General features: G+C 39.1%; 1 protein-coding gene across 4 annotated transcripts in view; it reads right to left on the bottom strand.

The window, feature by feature from the left end:
- Positions 1 to 778: 778 nt before the first annotated feature.
- The window catches only part of LOC124795118 (cytoplasmic protein NCK1), a 76,006-nt gene continuing 56,550 nt past the window's right edge, over positions 779 to 20,234 (bottom strand). For 3 of the 4 annotated variants that reach the window (XM_047258975.1, XM_047258977.1, XM_047258974.1), the window contains 4 exons: positions 11,561 to 11,768; positions 4,114 to 4,621; positions 3,793 to 4,026; positions 779 to 3,696 (listed from right to left, as the gene is read on the bottom strand). In XM_047258975.1, the coding sequence (XP_047114931.1) occupies positions 3,484 to 3,696; positions 3,793 to 4,026; positions 4,114 to 4,621; positions 11,561 to 11,768 (1,163 nt within the window). In that variant the 3' untranslated portion in view covers positions 779 to 3,483. The remainder of the gene's footprint in view (positions 3,697 to 3,792; positions 4,027 to 4,113; positions 4,622 to 11,560; positions 11,769 to 20,234) is intronic. The other variant, XM_047258976.1, reaches the window with a different exon arrangement.

The following is a 20,234-nucleotide window of genomic DNA, read 5'->3' as shown; positions in this document are numbered from 1 at the left end:
ATGAAATTCAAAAAGCAAAAAAAAATAATAATAATTTGTTAGCTGGCATGATTGATGTAGAACCAAAATCACAAAGACTGTAAATCTTACAGGATTCAATTAACGAAAGTTCAGAATATAGTGGAATTAAATGTCATTATGAAAGGAAGCACATAATGAAAATAAATTCTGCTCTATGAGAACACTTCACTGAGATCTGGTGCCTCCTGTCACCAAAGGTTGGTTTTTGACAACCATCTAAAATTAGAATCCTTCTGCCAAAAGGAACCACTGGCTTCGAAAGCTTGCATATGTAAAACCTTTTTATTTTACATGAGTCTTCTACTGCCACTGCTTGGTGAGTACTTTTTTTTTTTTTATCCACCCAATTACATTGTATTGTCAATAACTGATTATTTTCATTAGTATATCTGAAAAGGATTCTCACCTAAAGTGGTACCTGCATCTCTTCCCACAAATTCTGTATGAATATGATGACAGTCATCACTGCTGAAAGTTTTATAAAAAATATGTTTGTTAACCAAAAGCAATTGATGATATTTTACTGTTACTGCTTGTCTCTCATGGTCAGTCAAACTTTATTCTACCTTTGTCACAAACATTCTTCCTAATTATTGTTTCACTTGCTACTTAAGTGACGCCCAGTCTTCATTAACATCTCATTGGGCTCTAAATTCAGTGAACAAAGTTAGGATGACCACAAACAGAGCAGACTCAGAATTTTTAAAGCAGGGTACAGAATAAAAAAAAAAAAGCATACAACATGAATACTAAATCATTACAATGTTTGCAGCATTTTATGTTTAAAAAAGAGCTACACAATAGGCAAATTAAAAAATAGTACACTGACCATATAATAATTTATATCCAAGCAGAAGATCTGCAGTCCATTAAAAATGAGCAAGGACACAGAAGCATGACCCTTCTGCAAAGAGTCGTCATAAAAAAATCTCACTTGTACTTTAGTAACTTTCATTTCTAAGTCACAACTTCCCAATTACTATAATAAATATGCAGTCACTCATGAAAACACAAAATTAATATGCTACAGTTGCATCATATCATTACACACACAAAACCTATATACAGCAGGTAATTAATTACATAGCGTATTCCTTGAATGTTTACAATAATTTACACAAAGGAATGGTTATACAGTGAAAAGAAGAAAATTAAATTATACAAATATTCATAAATTCAAAACAGAGAATCTAGATGAAAAATGAAAATAATGTTCAGTATGGCAAGCAGTGCTCCTTTTAAGTATCCTTTGATACAAGTACTCTTTTTTTTTTTGCTTTCATGCAAAGTGACGGTAAGTAAATATTGCTATTTCATTGCTGAAAACATTTACAAATGTTGTCAAAACGAAATCAGAATCCTATCGAATTATGTAATTTTTGCTAATGTTTTCTTGTATTTCACAAAGTATTACACATTTATTTTAATACATAATGCTATGTTACAAAATTCCTTAGTTGCCTGTTCAGTATTTCTGATCAATTACACTGCCTAAGTGCTTATCAATATGGCAATTTTCCTTCATTCTTGTTTTAACTGGTCCAAAGCCATTTTGTTAATAAGTAGTGGGTGGAAAACAAAATCTTTTGGTTTATTGGGGATTAAAAAGAAAAAGTAAAATATAATAGCAAGAAACCAGACGTGTAAGTTGATTACTAACATTCGCAGAATCAGCAATAAAGGAGAGAGAGAAGGGGGGGGGGGGGGGGGGGGAGATTCTAGTCTAGTTCCTACAGTTGCAATTGTTGAGAGAGCTTTGTTTTTAGGTAGTCTTAATTTTGTCTGAAAACTGAATTCATAAATGTTCTTAAATTTGAACATCTTTAAACAAATATTCTGTAATTAGTTTCAAAGAGTTGCTTGACACTCCAAAATGCCAGATGTAAGTTAATCTGTGCAGAATCATTCAACGAACAAAAGAAACATAGGGCAGAAAGAATTTACATGTCAAATAGTTTCACAGTGCTGACTCTTACATCATACAAGTCTTTGATGTAAATATCAAGTTAAAGTCTCTTGTCAATTTCTTCATGAATCTAAAATCTCTAACTTCACACAGTTAAATTTAAATTTTATTTAAACAGGGTTGGTAATGTCATAGTCATTTGTGCAATTTACAATAAAGGAATCTTTACAACTCATCCTGTTCTTAGGCTCTGAGGTTACAGTATTAACCACTGTAATAGTGATAATTGTAAAGCAGGTCATGTATACCACATCTGAAGCATATAAATGTATATAGGAGCACACTGTTGAGATCTAACAAAGTTACATCAATGTCTTTATTGGAAATAGATAATTTTTTACTGATTTGAGGTGCTAACAATTTGATTTGTAATCAATTTGCTTTATCATCTTATTTAGTATTCTATTACTATGATACTGAAGTTCTGCTTGCATAAAGGTCATGTAAGCATAAGGGTACAAAGAACATAACAAAAACCAGTAACAGCAATTTCTGTTCACACAGTAGTTACACATACAACAATTTTGTAGTATCTCTGCTGCATCAAACAGTTTACACAAGTCATATGATGAGGTATATTAAAAATGAACAGCATAAAAGTACTATTAATTCCACTGGGTAATGGAAGATCACCAAAAATGTGACACATTGACAAAACATTTATTCTCATTATATCACTAGAATTACGATTACACATTGACATTATGCATTTTCATAATGTGCAGTCTTCTATACTAAATTATTCACAACAGGGAAGGACACATAGATGTGGCATACAAAAATGCAATGACTCAACAGTATTCTAAACAGAGCAAAGTATTAATGTTAACTCTTTAAGAGGTACCTAAGCTCTGATAATATGTACTAACTGAAAAATGCAAATATAGAAATCTTTCTCTTTCAGCACTTCGAGGTTCCAATGAATCTATCATTTACAATCAATCACACATCTAAAATAATATACAAAGCACTTACTGCATCCAGAATGTTGCAGAAGGGACCAACACGGGACTCTACTCTGCAAGATAGTCAGATAATAAATTAAACCTGCAACTCAATAAAATGGTTACAATGAAGTTACAGCCTTCATTAACCAAAATCAGTAACATATTACTTATTTTTATCATGTGCATATTTTTGCCATTTGTTTTGGAAAACTGATTTTATTTTTGCCACAGAGATAACAATGACTAGAGTCTTATGGAGCTCACTGTTACATCATAACACAACAGTATTTTATGAATCTCAAATAATATGTAAAAATGGTCACATAATTCACTGAACGGCTCACGCAATCACAATTATTCCTAACAAACTAAACTAGCTTTCCAAGACTTCCAAAAACAAAAAAAAAAACAATATTATACACACACTTGCACTCATTCTGCCGTTATTCTTCCAGCATATATTATAATTATATTCTAACAAACACAAACTCTTGAATGACAGATATGTTCTTCAGGTTAAGAGTAGGGTAAATAATGTAAAACTAATATTTAGCAGTTATTTGAAGATTTTGGGAGTGGCCGTACAAGATATAATTTCTCGCCTTGCTTGTTAGTATAAATAGGTGCACGCTGATAATGGTCTACAAGCTGATCCAAGGTATGAAACTTCCGCTGACCAATGCAATAGAGTGCACCTTCCACATGCACTCTGAAATGCTTATTTCGTCCAGGAGCTTTCAAAGATACCGAATAGTCACCCACCTACAAGAAGAGAAAAGACAATTACTACATAAATCTGCAAAACAATATCCTCATAATTCACAATGGAAAATTTTGGTTTGCTGAAGCAGAACTCACATTGGTTTCACTATCTCTTATTAGGAAGTCACCATCATGGCCATGCTGATTTAAAAGATTATCACACTGGGCACGAGTAATTGTTCCATAATACCACGGTTTTCCCACAAGATGAGGTCTGTCGACACTACGAACTCCTGGGGCATTACCGTCTGTTCGATGATCCAGCGAATCATGCCTTTCTCCACCGCCATCTCGATTTCTATAGGGCTGCGTAAGGTATTCACTTAGTTCCTAAACCAAATTAATTATACAAATAAGAAAAAAGATGAAAGAAATCGAGTGACAAGACCATGTTCTCTTACACATACAGTAACCTACCTGAAGATAGTTTCTTGGAACCAAGCCTATTTGGCCTTGTGCATTGCGAGCTTTATACCATTCTGGATCAGAGGGCGGTCTGTCCAATATTTCAAGGCGATCTCCCTTCTCAAATGATAACTCTTGTTCGTTGTTTGATGAAAAAGAATAGAGTGCAACAACAATATCGAGAACATTTTCTGCCATAGCATATGTGTGCAAAGTATCATCTGCATCCCCTTCTTCTTGTGTATAATTGCTTGGAAACCAACCAGCCACTGAACCACTCTGTCCACGCCACCAGCCATCATTACTCTTCTCCAAAATCAAAATCCGTGTTCCCTTCACTAGAGATAGCTCATCTGCTTGCTGAGCTTGATAATTGTACTTCACAACAGCTGTTCCAATAGCTTCCGATGGGTCAGCTGGCAAACGTCGTCCCATTGTTGGTGATTCAATAGCTCGTGATGGTGAATTACTGGAAGGAAGAGTTTTTGAACCAGACCCTTTCTTCACTTTTTTCTTGATGCTGAAAAAGTATTGACAGAAATATTAGTACTTCTGCAAATACTAATGAGAATGAAAAGGATGTGAAATGTGTTGAGGGAGGGAGGGAGGGAGGGAGGGAGGGAGGGAGGGAGGGAGGCAGGCAGGCAGGCAGGCAGGCAGGCAGGCAGGCATTATCGAAATGGGACAAATTGACAGATGTGATGTACATGTACGGATAAACAAATGATTACAATTTCAGAAAAATTGTATGATCTTTTCAAGAGAACGAGCTTCACAAATTGAGCAAGTCAATAACACATTGGTTCGTGTATGGTCCATATGCTAGGAGTTATTTAGCTTGGCATTGATTGTCAGAGCTGTGGGATGTCCTACCGATGGATATTTTCCAAATTCTGTCCAACTGGGATATCAGAGTGTCAAAATCGCAAGATGGTTGGAAGGTCCTGCCCATAATGCTCCAATGTTCTCAACTGGGGAGAGACCTAGAAACCATGCTAGCCAAGATAGGGTTTGGCAAGCAGGATTCTCTGGCGTGGAACCAGTGATGAGCCCGCTTCAAAGTGAACCCCAATGACCAGCATAGACCTGTCTGTAGACACCGCGGGCAGTGGTGGGATACCAACCCGATTATCACCAAAAACCAGGAATGATGGTCTGGTGTGCCATTTCTTTTCATAGCACGACTCCTTTGGTTGTCATCTGCGACACCTTTACAGTACAGCAGTGCATCGACAATATCCTGTGCCCCTTACGGTAAGCCCTCCTTGGCTTACATATCAGCAAGATAATGCCCAAACCGCACATGACGAGAATTTCTACTGACCGTCTTCATGCTTGCCAAACCCTACCTTGGCCAGCAAGATCTCCATCTCTCTTCCCAATTGCAAATGCTTGGAGCACTATAGATGATGCCAAGTCAAATAACAGCTTTAATAAGGGCCAGAGGTGCAGCAACGAGTTACTGACTTGCTCAATTGGTGAAGCTCTTGCCCTTGATTAAATCACAATTCTTTTCTGAAATTGTCATCATTTGTCTGTCCACAGGTGTGCATCACATATACTAATTTCTGTCCCGTGTGAATAATTCCTTCATGGTGTGCCACCTTTTTTTGTCTTAAGACTGTATTTCTGAAGCTATTGAATTGAAGTGGTGTTGAAGTGAGTCTAGCTATGGAGACTGATGTAGGAAAGCAAAGAAAATATTTATTGAAGGCACAAAAATGCAAATGAGCGATTGGCGTCATTGGCTGGGAGGCCCCTTGCAGGGCAGGTCCAGCCGCCTTGGTGCAGGTCTTATTACATTCAATGCCATATTGGGTGACCTGCACGCCAGATGGGGATGAAATGACGATGAAGACAGCACAACACCCAGTCCCTGGGCGGAGAAAATCCCTGAACCAGTTGGGAATCGAACCCGGGCCTACAGGACGGCAATCTGTCACGCTGACCACTCAGCTATCAGGGTGGACATTGAATGCACACAAAACATGAGTGTCTAATTGTGTACAAATCTTAAAAATATTACTTGGAGGAAGCACTATTGAAAACTGAACTTTAAGAACAATAGTTAGGGGATAGTATTCAAGTGCAAATTGTTTTTCTTTCAAATTTCAAGAGGTATGATAGCATTTGAATTTTGACATGTAACAGCAATGTGCAAAAAGTTCACAGACAGGCACCTCAAATTGTTCTGAAACCCTTTTTTGTTTAATAATATATTTTGTCAATGCACTATATTGCCTTAAAATATGTATGATTGACAAAAAAATTTTTTTCCAAACAATGGAAAATTTAAGATGGAATAATGAAAATATTATGAAATGGATTGATCACTGCTCACTATATAGTGGACATGTTGAGCTGCAGATAGGCACAACAAAAACACTGTTAGACAAATAAGCTTTCAGCCAAATGGTCTTCTTCCGAATTAGACACCACACACACACACACACACACACACACACACACACACACACACACACACACACAGTCTCTGGTTGCAGATGCTAGAATGCGCGCGCGCGTGTGTGTGTGTGTGTGTGTGTGTGTGTGTGTGTGTGTGTGTGTGTGTGTTCTAATGCGGAAGAAGGCCTTTTGGCCAAAAGCTTACTTGTCTAACAGTCGTTTTGTTGTGCCTATCTGAGGCTCAACATCCCCACTATATGGTGAATAGCGATCTATCCTTTTCATAACATTGTCAAAAGATTTTTTTGTATCATATGTCTTGTATTTAGTAGCAAATGACTGATTTTCACAAGAAGCATAAATAAATGTACATACACTGAACTGTTATAGAAAAACCAGCCAGTGGCAGACAATTACCATAAAAACAGGAGACATACCTTTAATCTTTAAGGAACATTACTGGAAGTTTGAGAATGTTGCTGTTGTTCAGAGACTGTTAACATTAAGTTTGGGACTAATTCACTAAAAAGTTTAATAACTGAATGTCTGTAAGACAAATTTGAAATACACGCAACAGTTTTTGATGTGCATCAAGACTGATTGTGGCAATCTCGCATGATTACAAGTGATGAATCCTCTAACGTGGTGTTGGAATTCAGCACAAAAACCTTCAAGGCAAGCTTTGTGTAAGAGTGGTGCAAGCACTAGTAGCATGTGGCAAATTCTGAAAAGAAGGAAAGTACAGAAACTAGGCGAGGCTGACTCAGACCATGCAGTGCAATTCTGTGAATAACAGGTGATAGTTGTGTGTCAGATGGGATATATGGGTAGCATTTTAGGGGTGTGCAATTTTACTTGAATCAATATTATGAAAAGGAAAATCGCTAGACAACTGACCACACTGCGAGCAGCAGCACCAGCGCATGATGGGCGTGGTGACTGGGTGGGGTAAGGAGGAGGCTAGGGTGGGGAGGGGGAGGGATAGTATGGTGCGGGTGTCTGACAGTGAAGTTCTGCAAGGCAGTTGGAGGGCAGGGGAGAGGAGGGGCACGAGAGAGGTGAGGGAGTAGCGAGAAAGGATAAAAGTAAAAATACTGGGTGTGATGGTGGAATGAAGGCTGTGTAGTGCTGGGAGCAGTCGCAGTCACAGTCAAGGCCTGTGGTATATGGATCCTTCCCACCAACACCAGCTTCTCTGAATTGTGCAGGTGGGAACGTTCCCTGCAACACATCCTATGTTCCTGTAACCCTCCTGGTCTCAACCTTTGTTAGTCACTGTCCTCATACATCCAGCCCCTTCCCTGTTCCCATTCCAACACTGCACAGCCATCATTCTACCATCACACCCAGTCTTTTTACTTCTCTCCTCTTCCACTACTTCCATGTCCCCCCCCCCCCCCTCCCTCCGCCCCCTCTCTCCTGTCCTCCGTCTAACCTGCAGCACTTCCCTTCACTGTCCACCACTCCCACCATACTATCCCTCTCCCTCTCCACCCCAGCCTCCTCCTTATCCCCACCCAGTTGCCACACCCATCATGCACTGGTGCTGCTGCTCGCTTGAGACTGCAGTTGTGTGTGTGTGTGTGTGTGTGTGTGTGTGTGTGTTGTTCACAAAGGCCCTAATGGCCAAAAGCTTTATTTGTGACAGTTGTTTTGTTATGCCTATCTGCGACTCAGCATCTCTGCTATATGGTGAGTAGTGACTTTCCTTTTCATAACATTGTTAAATTCCATCCTGGATTTTCCGTTACTTGAATCAAAATTTATCAGGTAATTGTACAGATAAAAATCTACTACCAAGGGGCAGCAGGAGCACACACACATTAAGGTACTGAAATTTGGAATATTTTGGAGCCAGTGGTTCCTTCTTCTGGCAGAAGAGATGAAGGGGAAGGAAAAGTGGTGAAAGAAAAGGACTGCTGAGATTTAAGACATGGGGAGAGTTCAGAAAAGTCACCCAGAACACCGAGTTAGGGGAGACTTACCAGAATGGAGGGTAAGGGAAGACAATACATATAATGGCAGTGACAGAACATGTGGAACCAATAAAGTTTCCTGTGCACACTCTAGACTTCTATTTCTTGTTATGGGGCACTGTACTAAAATGGGCAACGGAACATCACTTTAAGAGGAGTGGGAAGGATCTTGGGTCGGATGTCCCTCATTTCAGGGCATGATGAGGGACAATGAAAGCCCTGGCGAAGGATATTGTTTAGTTGTTCCAGTCCAGGGTGATGAGGGGGATGCTCCTTTGAACCTGGTTCTTGGGGATGGTGGGAGGAGTGGGTGAAGGGGGGAGGGGATAAGGACATGGCACAGGAAATCTGTTTACAGAGTAGGTTGTGGGTGGTGCCTCCATGAGTATGCTCCAGCTCAAAAAAGAATAATCTGAAAGCTGCGAATTATTTGACTCAACAACTCTACTGTTCGGTAAGTTCTTACTTTTACTCCTAAATTATTTGCATAATATTCCATGGGAGTATTTTCATTTTTTACAGAGTACATGATTCAGCACACTCTTGGTTTAGTTCCTCTTTAAGAAACAGGGTGAGAAAACACACTAATAAAAAAAAACCACACACACACACATTATTCAAACAGAAATCAGGTCACCTTTGCTCTCATTCCATGTTAAAGGTTTACTATTTTATTTAAATCAGGGGGCAAAATTAGTTCCTTCTGGAAATGATATAGGAACTGGCAGGAGGTACTACGTATGCAAGCTTTTGGAGCCAGTGGCTCCTGGCAGAATGTTTGAAAGGGCAGGTAGAGAGCTGAAGGAAAAGGACTTGTGAGATGTAAGAAAAGGTGGAAAAGGGGTAGAGTTCGGAAAAGTCATCCACAATCCTGGATCAGGAGAAACTTACCAGACAGGACGAGAAGGAAAGACTCATACATCCGGTAAGTCTCCCCTGCCCTAGGGTTCTGGGTGACTTTTCTGAATTCCACCCCTTTTCCTAAACCTCACCAGTCCTTTACCTTCACCCTAGTTCCTTCACCTTCAATCCTTCTGCCAGAAGAAGGAGCCACTGGCTCCAAAAGCTTGCATATGTCATGCCTTTTATATGTGTGTTCTCCTGCCACCGTTTGGAAAGTAAGTTTTTTATCCATACAATTACATTAGGTTTTCAAAAACTGATTATTTTTGTTAATACATGATATAACACATTTGTGATCTAGCATTGTGAATAAATTAATTGGGGGGGGGGGATAAAAAATACACAAAAAACACAAAGAGTTCATAGTATAATGATCTACAATAGAGTAAACTTAATTCTTAATAAATTATGAGACAGAATTGCTGGTGAGTACTTACATTTGGACGGCAAAATGTATAGAACTGCCATTAGAAACTAGTACAAGTAACACACTGCTTAGCTTTCAGGCCTAATGGTTTCTTCATCAGGGAGGGTTAAGGGCCAAGTTAAATTTAATTCTTGCCCGATAAACTGCTACACCCAACAGTAGATTGATCATCGGGAAAATAATGACTGTTATTGGCATCAGAGTAGAGTAAACATTATCTACTAATACTGCAATGGGATAGTAGTAAGGATATAAGAAGAACTTTTGTAGAAACTCTGTATATTTCCTTTCTAAAAGATGTTCCCATTTTAAGTTCACAGGTCAGTATCTGTATTTACAAGGGAGAAAAACTAATAATGTACGCAATTTTCATCTCAATAATGACAGAAACACAAAAGAGCTCCGATTTATTACAAAATACAGCTCACACAATGTGGAAGGAATGAACCATAAGGTTCTTCAAGAACAAATCTGTTAATAGCAGTGTCCACTTATTACGATTGATACTCAAAATCATAAGCTGTGATAACATTTTCAGAAATGAGGAACACAAAACTATAAACTATCTTTTAGAGTTGTTTTTTGTTTAACTCAAAGTTCACACCAAACAAATCAACATTTAACAATGAAAATTAATGACGGTAAAGGCAAGAAGGAATTGAGAGGTTGATAGGCATATAACTGAGACTGAAAATTTAGATAAACTTTTGAACAATGTTCTTCAAACCTAACTAATACAGGTGGCATAGGAAAAGAAAAAAAATTGTGTGCACCTGTTTAGCTTCATTTTACTGACCTACATTGTACTGATGATGTTGCTTAGCTGCCATGTGATACTGGGTGGAGTGACTAAGGGGACAAAGGAGGCATAAACAAGAGTAGATTAGAAGGGGGAGGTAAAATAAAGACAAAGATTGTTGTTAGTGGTTGAAGGTGTAGTATGAGTGAAGTGGGTGAGGGGGCAGTATGACGACAAGAGGTGGAGTGAGGCGAGTGTGAAACAGGAATTAGAGGATACCCTGCCCACCTGGCTTGCAGGGTCCGAGGATGTACTGTAAGGACGATTCCCACCAATGCAGTTCAGTGAAACTGGTACTTGGAGATGGTGTGGGAAAGGATGCATATAACAGTTGTGAAGCAGCCATTGAAGTCAAGCAAGACAGAGTGACAAATTCTGCTCTTGGCCACAGTTTGGCAGTGGCTATTTATTCAGGAGGGTAACTGGTTGATGGTCATGCCAAAGCTGTGCGTAAGTTACAGCACGGCTGGTAAAAGATTTAACTGCTTCCAAAGATCGCCTGGCTTTAGATAGGATAGGACAGGACAGAAGAGGACAGGACAGGACATGAGGATATAGTTAGGTGTACAAGGAATGAGGTAGTCAGTCTGGAGTCAGTAGTAGATTGGGAGAAGTAGTGTTCAATAGTGGCATTTATACGGACAAAGTTTACAGTAAATAAAAGTGATACAAGTTAGAGCATTTAGGAAAAACAGACTAGAGAGAGAGAAGATAAAATCTGATTATGTTTCACATAAGTGTCCTCAGAAACACAAGTACTCTAAACAGATTTCAGAGAAATTTTTCCAGCAGTGAATGTGAGAACAGTTGAAGTTCTGAATATTAAGGTATGCAATATGTTCCGACAAGTGACTTCCTCAGTGCTATACAATTTCTTTAAAAATGCCAAAGTACATTTAAAGTATGACGGAGAAGAACACTGCAAAAACAATATTATTCAAAGCATACCTGTCAAACAGTGATGGTTTTTCCTTCTTGACATAATTGCTTGGCACATATCCCGCTTGATTTCGAGCATTCTGAACTCTCCACCAGTGTTTTGAATCATCCAACAGCAGGTAGCGTTCATTCTTTCTAAGATCCAGTTCCTGCGCTCCTTGAGCTGCATAGTCATATTTAGCAACGACATAGCACACATCATCTTGGCTTGTTTTGCCTAAAAAAAGGATAGGTCTCATTAATATAAGTTTCAAGAGTAATGAAAATAAAGAACAATTAAGTTGTGAAGTGTACCCTTGACTCACAAGCTAATACGAATGTATTCTTCACAGTACAAAAAATTACTAGAGAATAATATGAAATATCTGGAATCCTTCCCAGTAGCCAATGATATTACAATGTGCGCAGTACTGATTATAAAAATATACCATGTTTATAATTTTACGTACAACTTCAGCAAGTTACACATTGCAAAAAGGACACTTATTCTAAAAGGACAAAAGAAAATTTGAGCTATTCAACTCCAACAATTATAGAGCTGGTAAATGTTTTGTCATGATGAGAACAACTGCAAGAAATATTGGGATGTTTGCCTAACTCTTGACAGGTTAAAATGAATTTCAGAAAAGTATTGTTAGATTCAGATCCCATCTCTCACAGAATTTGTTTGTTGCTATATTCATTTGTTGCAACTTTTTGGAATATGAGACTAACTGAGAAGGATCTCAGCAATCATTAACATATTCTGGGCCTGCAAGTGAATATAGCATTTGATATTTTCATCATTTAAAATGTACCATAGTTATAGCAGAGTTGACCTGAATCTTAAAGGTGGGTTCACATCTGTTCAACTTTCTGTATGCATAAGATGCACTGGGATGATGTTAGATTTCTATGCAGCAGATATCTTTCACTGGAACTTCAAACTGGGGTAACTGTCCTTGATAGCAAGAACTTGAAACATCAGACCTAACCTTATCATCACTGATTTAATGTCTCTGTATTCAGCATTTTCCTCCACTATCAATGGTCTGACACAGAAGAGGAAGACAAGTAAGGAAATGGAACCCCATATATTTGATAACAATAGTTCCAGGTTTACTCTTGAAAAATATATGATGAAACACATTGTTACAGTTTATCAGGGCTGTCTAAAATGATAGCTCAGAGTAACTGGTGACTTGCAACTCTGCAAATGATGTGGCCCTTACCCTACTGTGCTCAGGGAATCAAAGTTTCATGAAAGATGATCGCCTTACTTTGAAGAATATATTCCTGAAAAAAAAAAAATTTAACTCAAAGTCTCAAGCAGAAATGTGCATCAATAAAGTAAGTTTTGATTTGCAAATGGAAGTGAAAACACAACATTTAATGTCCTGTGCTTCTTTTATCTATAGCAGAAACTTCTCCTCTCTCTGATTCACAAACAAATTTTAGCACCTAACACCTCTGGCTTAGCCAGCAAACTGAATTCATCGGAGCAACAACAAAATACCCAGACATCTGATACTCTTGCCAATGCTTCTGTTTACAAAATCCCATGTCAAGCAAAACTTTGTATTCGTAATATAAACCGAAGGACTCAACAAGCATATTGATATCATGATTGTTACTTTTTTCTAAATATAATTTTTTCTCGTATTTATAATTAACCATTATAATAGCACATTTTGCAAGATAAATAAAATATGCATAGTTATATTATCTTGAGGTATTCGTTACATGTTAAGAATATACAAAGGGTTTTGTCCCTCCAGTAAGCCTGTAAGTAATAGTAGGTGGCCAAAGCCCATGTTTATGCTGCAGCCTCACTGGGGCTCATTGCCAGCACACCTGGCTGTTTCTGGTAAACTAAACAACTGCCCATTGTCCAGCCATACATGCAAATTTAACCTGCAGCTGTAGTTTGATCATTGGAGTAGTGTGTGTGCACTTCTCTCTAGGTGTGAATGGCATCACTTATATGCGCATGCTGAGAGAGATGCATGCACATACTATGTGTGAATGGCATCACTTATATGCACATGCTGAGAGAGATGCATGCACATACTATGTGTGAATGGCATCACTTATATGCACATGCTGAGAGAGATGCATGCACATACATGTATGCCTCTATTTGCACATGGGGCAAGTACAGGGATATTGGCGACTAGGCACAAGGTGCAGTGGTGTAAATGCAGATGAGAAAGACAGTAAATTGCTCATTTTAGTCCATCTCTTTGTAGACAGAATGATGATCTGAAAGTTATCACTGATTTCTATACCTTTTAATGGGCTCCACATAACTTTACCTTATTGCACATTCTCTCTCTACACATATGACGTTTCGATGGGGCGAGATAAAGGACACAGGACTGCCCCTTTTTTTTTTATATCCATACTGGCACCATCAGTAGCATTTGTATTGCAGACTGGACCATGTCAGAAAAAGTGAACCCTCCAGATGGAGTTGTCACACTGATAGGAGCACAACATGCTTACAATAAGACTATTACAGCTCAATGAAGTCACTTTGTGATTGAATGATAGCAGTGATTGGGGGACAACCTACAAAGCAGTGAACACATCCACTATGTGATGCTCAAGAAAGAATTGTGACTGGCTGATGGCTGGTCACACACTGAACAGTCAACCCAATAAGTTATTTTAATCTGAGTAGTGGAACCATCTGGCCAACCTCTTTTTACTGTGAAGCATACGATTCTCTCACTCGCTACGTGCAAACTAGTAGTCCTATGGAAAATGTGAACAGGACCTTTTTGTAGGAAATTTAATGTAGTTAAACTTTGTATTGGGATACTTTTTCACTACAGGCCATAGTCTTCAAGTTATTAAAGAAAAAAGTACAAAAGTGACCTTCAAACGCAGCCCCATTCCCACAGTCAGCCTCCATTGGTCAGGATTTCTAGTATGTTGTTCATGGCTCTCTCTCCTTCCACTGTACAAAAATTTCCAGTTACACAAACTAGTCCTGATATTCAACCTTTCTTGGTCTCTATTGACTAGTCTATTATGCCACCTTCATAGTTGGCTATTTAATTAACATTATAATTTAAACGTGCCCCAAAGCGTAATGAGAGAAAATCAACTTCTTTAAATATTATGCTACACTAATTACACAGACAATTCCATCTAAACTTAGCTCTTACACGCACAGCAGTTTCAGAGTCAGAAGAACTAAAAAATACAATGATGTAATTGTTTATTTTATGGTGTTAAAAATACACAAAATTGTTAGGTAAAATTTACACTAAGATCAATTTTACAATCTGTAACTGTTGAACTACGCTGGTGTTATAGCAAGGTCAGTTAATGAAGACCAAAGAAGCTCAAACGTGGGAAATAATTTGTACAGTTGCAAATTTTTGTACAATGTTAGGAGAGAGTGCCATGAACAACACACTACAAATCTTGGCCGTTGGGGGTTAAGTGTGGAATGAGGCTGTGACTGAAGGTCACTCTTGTACAGTTTTTTCGAATAATTCAAAAACTATAGCCTCTAAAAAAAAAGTATCCCAGTACAAAATTTAATTACCTTAGTTTCCTGCAAAAAGGTACTGTTTACTTTTTCTGTAGGTCTAAGAGTTTGGGCCTAGTGAGAGAGATAATATGAAAATCTCACACGTAGTTTATTTTATAATATACGCAACATATAAATACACATCTAATACATTAATATGCATATAATGTATAAAGGGGAAACATTGTTCTCAAAATTCTCAAAAATTTTGTAACATTTTTTTTCAAACAACAATTTATATGTTTTCTGTTAAACTGACTCCGGGAAAGAAACTGCTGTGAACATGTGCCATTTCATTCTCTTTCTTGAAGTCAGTTTCAACTACAACAGCAGGGCATGTAAACATTTAGACAAATTGTTTCTCACATATATACAATCTTTCTCCTTAAATATATCAAACAAAAATTATATATATGACAATACACTGATTTGTTTTCTTTCTTGTTATCAGTTTTACAGAAAACAGGGAAGGTGTATCTATGGCTTATCAGCTAATGATTAGAATACTACCATGGAATGTAAATCTCCCCGAACTCCAAAACTTGCTAATCCTACCCATTCACAGATTAAAACTATGCGAAACACCAGCAATGCAGCAATGAAGCTTCTATCATCACAGATCCAGCAGCTGGAGAAGTCTCTCTCTCAAACCCTGTACAACTGACGATCCCAACAAATTTACCCATTCATTTTAAGCAACTGCATTTCCCAATAAAAGTTTCATTTGCAATAACATACAAGGCTCACAGTCATAGAGAGGGGTAGGAGGATGGAGGGGCAGGTGTGGATGTGGCGTGCGTGTGTACACACACACACACACACACACACACACACACACACACACACACAGAGAGAGAGAGAGAGAGAGAGAGAGAGAGGGGGGGGGGGGGGACAGATGAAGGGGTGGGAGGACAGATGGATGGAAGAGGAGATGGACAAGGGGAGGGGGGGGGGGGGGGGGGGGAGCGAGCAAGAAGTTTAAGATGTACATCTAATTCCCAAACACATTTTCCAATTACAGAGCGTTTCCAGGTTCACTAGTACAAAGATATGATCAATGTGGGATGAATATTTGCTATGTTAAAATAAGTCACCAACAGTTTTTATACTTGTTGTTACTGTTATTTTTTATTTGATTGAATTAAAGATCTGCTTTTTAGAAACTATAGAATGTTATAACGCCACGAATACAGAATACTGTAATTTACAGTAAAAGCACCACCAGCACCATTTTTATATCCACACTGCTGCTAAAGTTATAATAAAGATGGATTCTTGCATTATTTTACAGTCTATCAGTTGTATGATTACAATAAATCTTGCAGTTAATACCAAACCGAACATTCCGTATCAATTATGAAGTATAAAGCATGAGGTTGCCACGATAGATAACCCTAAATGTATCCACAATGAATAAATGTAGGGTTTCACCAAGTTAGAATGGACAATACGGGAAATTTCCTGATGTTCGCGATAATTTTTATCATTCCTAGTTGCCGAATTAGGACAATAAGGATTTTTTTCCCCTCTCTAATGGTGCTATATACATTTTTCTCTGGCATTTGAAAGAAACTCTTAAGAGAATGTCGGCGTTTTAATATGTATGGGACTTGACCAAACAGTATCAAAATAACAGTGCCAGAAACCACAGTCCCGCCTGTCAGGACAAAGGGCTCCACAAGGATAGATTGTTACTCACCATAAATATGACACAATACGTTGCAGACAGGTACAAAGGAAAGACATTTCCACACTGAGCTTTCGGCCAAAGCCTCCTGCAAAAACAAAAACACACACATACATATTCATACAAGCAAACACACTTCACTCATATACGACTGCTTTCTCCATCTGGCTATACGAGTTTTGCTTGCTTCTGTGGAAAAAGGCTATGGCTGAAAGCTCAGAGCCTAACGGTGTTTTTACTGTGCATGTATGCAACTCGACCTGTATCTTTACGGTGAGTAGCAGTCGATTCTTTTCGTGATATTGTTGACATTCTAACCTGGACTTTCTGCTATACCAAATAGCAAACACACAATTCAGGTATGGTTCTTGTGTTGACCAATGTGCCTGAAACCAATCAATCTGTGTTCTGCTGTCGTAGTAATCAGATAACTCACTCATAAAGCTATTGAGACATCTGCAATGTACGTGACAGTCAAAAAGTCAATAGCGTTTATGGTAAATGTCACCAAATCAACTAGAGCAGTAATGTCGGCGTAGGCTGAAGAGTATCCAGATCGTGCCAAGCAGTCACAATCTGTCTTTTTAAACATTATTTTAAAAAAAAAAAAAAGTTCTACAAACTGGAAGTGTAGTGCCGGAAACCACAGTCCCGCCTGTCAGGAGAAGGGGCTCCACAAGGATCTACATCTACATACATACTCCGCAATCCACCATACGGTGCGTGACGGAGAGTACCTCGTACCACAACTAGCATCTTCTCTCCCTATTCCACTCCCAAACAGAACGAGGGAAAAATGACTGCCTATATGCCTCTGTACGAGTCCTAATCTCTCTTACCTTTGTGGTCTTTCCACGAAATATAAGTTGGCGGCACTAAAACTGTACTGCAGCCAGCCTCAAATGCTGGTTCTCTAAATTTCCTCAGTAGCGATTCACAAAAAGAACGCCTCCTTTCCTCTAGAGCCTCCCAACCGAGTTCCTGAAGCATTTCCATAACACTCGCGTGATGATCAAACCTACCAGTAATAAATCTTGCAGCCCACCTCTGAATTGCTTCTATGTCCTCCCTCAATCCGACCTGATAGGGATCCCAAACACTCAAGCAGTACTCAAGAATAGGTCGTATTAGTGTTTTATAAGCGGTCTCCTTTACAGATGACCCACATCTTCCCAAAATTCTACCAATGAACCGAAGATGACTATCCGCCTTCCCCACAACTGCCATTACATGCTTGTCCTACTTCATATCGCTCTGCAATGTTATGCCCAAATATTTAATAGACGTGACTGTGTCAAGCGCTACACTGCTAATGGAGTATTCAAACATTATGGGATTCTTTTTCCTATTCCTCTGCAATAATTTACATTTATCTATATTTAGAGTTAGCTGCCATTCTTTACACCAATCACAAATCCTGTCCAAGTCATCTTGTATCCTCCTACAGTCACTCAACGACGATACCTTCCCATACACCACAGCATCATCAGCAAACAGCCACACATTCAGAAAACAACAGCGGACCTACCACACTTCCCTGGGGCACTCCAGATGATACCTTCACCTCCAATGAACACTCACCATCGAGGACAACATACTGGGTTCTATTACTTAACAAGTCTTCGAGCCACTCACATATTTGGGAACCAAACCCATATGCTCTTACCTTAGTTAGGAGTCTGCAGCGGGGCACCGAGTCAAACGCTTTCCGGAAGTCAAGGAATATGGCAGCCGTCTGATACCCTTCATCCATGGTTTGCAAGATATCTTGTGAAAAAAGGGCGAGTTGCGTTTCACAGGAGTGATGCTTTCTAAAGCCGTGCTGGTGCACGGACAGCAACTTCTCTGTCTCAAGGAAATTCATTATATTCGAACTGAGAATATGTTCGAGAATCCTGCAACAAACCGATGTTAAGGATATTGGTCTGTAATTTTGAGGCTCCGTCCTTCTACCCTTCTTATACACAGGTGTCACCTACGCTTTTTTCCAGTCGCTCAGGACTTTACATTAGGCAAGAAGTTCATGATAAATGCAAGCTAAGTAAGGAGCCAAGGCAGTAGAGTATTCTCTGTAAAACTGAATTGGAATTCCATCAGGACCTGGTGATTTATTTATTTTCAACCCATTCAGCTGCTTCACAACCCCAGGGATGTCTATCACTACGTCCTCCATACGGGAATCTGTACGAGACTCAAACAGCGGTATATTTGTACGATCCTCCTGCGTGAAAGATTTCTCAAATGCTAAATTTAAAATTTCAGCTTTCATTTTGCTGTCTTCCGTTGCCAGGCCAGACTGATAAGTGAGCGACTGGAAGGAAGCCTTCGACCCGCTTACCGATTTTACATAAGACCAGAATTTTCTTGGGTTTTCAGCAAGATCTTTTGCTAAGGTATGACGGTGGTAGTGGTTGTATGCTTCGCGCATCGCTCTTTATACAGCAGCACGAATCTCTACTAACTTCTGCCTGTCCTCATTCTCCCGATCTCTCATGTACCGTGAGTGCAACTGTCTCTGCTTCCTGAGCATTCTCCAAATTGCTCTGTTAAACCACGGTGGGTCTTTTCCATCCGTAACCCACTTTTTCGGCACATACTTGTCCAATGTGTGATTTACAATGTGTTTAAAATTTGCCCATAATTCTTCCACGTCCATCATACCGGAAGTAAATGAAGTTGATTCATTTACTAAGTGGGATGCTAACAACTGCTTATCTGTTCTTTCTAGTAAGGATACTCTCCTAGCCTTCTTGACAGACTTTTTAACTTTCGTAACCATAGTCGTAATGACAACATCATGACCACTAATTCCTGTCTCAACACTGACACAGTCAATGAGGTCTGGTCTGTTCGTAGCTAACAGATCTAAAAAATTTCCATTACGTGTTGGCTGTCGATTTAGCTGCTCAAGACAGTTTTTGGATAATGTGTTCAAAAGTAATTCACACGTTGGCTTGTCTGTACCACCTGTAATGAATCCATAGACATCCCAGTCTATACTAGGTAGGTTGAAGTCGCCTCCGACTAATATAGCGTGATCCGGATACTTCTGCGATACAGAGTGTAGACTCCCTTCGAATGATTCTAGAACTGTCACAGTGGAACCTGGTGGCCGGTCATAACACCCAAAAATTAATTTTATTTCTCCTAGCCCTGTTAAACATGTCCAGATAACTCCACAATCACACTTTACTTTGACCTCAGTAGACGCAATATTTTTGTCAATTGCAATGAAGACACCATCTCCTACGGTATCTAATCTGTCTTTCCGATACGCGTTCCAACCCTCACTAAATATTTCAGTACTTCCTATCTCAGGGTTCAGCCAGGTCTCAGTCCCGAGAATAATTTGCATGCCACACGCTTCCTGGAGGGCAGTAAATTCAGGAACTTTACTGCTAATATCTTGATAGCTGAAGTGTCTTTACACTGAGCGCGTCCTCACTTCCCCGCCTGCACGTCGACTGATGAGT

Source organism: Schistocerca piceifrons, chromosome 4 (assembly GCF_021461385.2).
Source record: "Schistocerca piceifrons isolate TAMUIC-IGC-003096 chromosome 4, iqSchPice1.1, whole genome shotgun sequence".
Taxonomy (NCBI): domain Eukaryota; kingdom Metazoa; phylum Arthropoda; class Insecta; order Orthoptera; family Acrididae; genus Schistocerca; species Schistocerca piceifrons.
The sequence above is the reverse complement of the archived record's forward strand: the minus strand, read 5'-3'. Positions and strand labels throughout refer to the sequence as shown.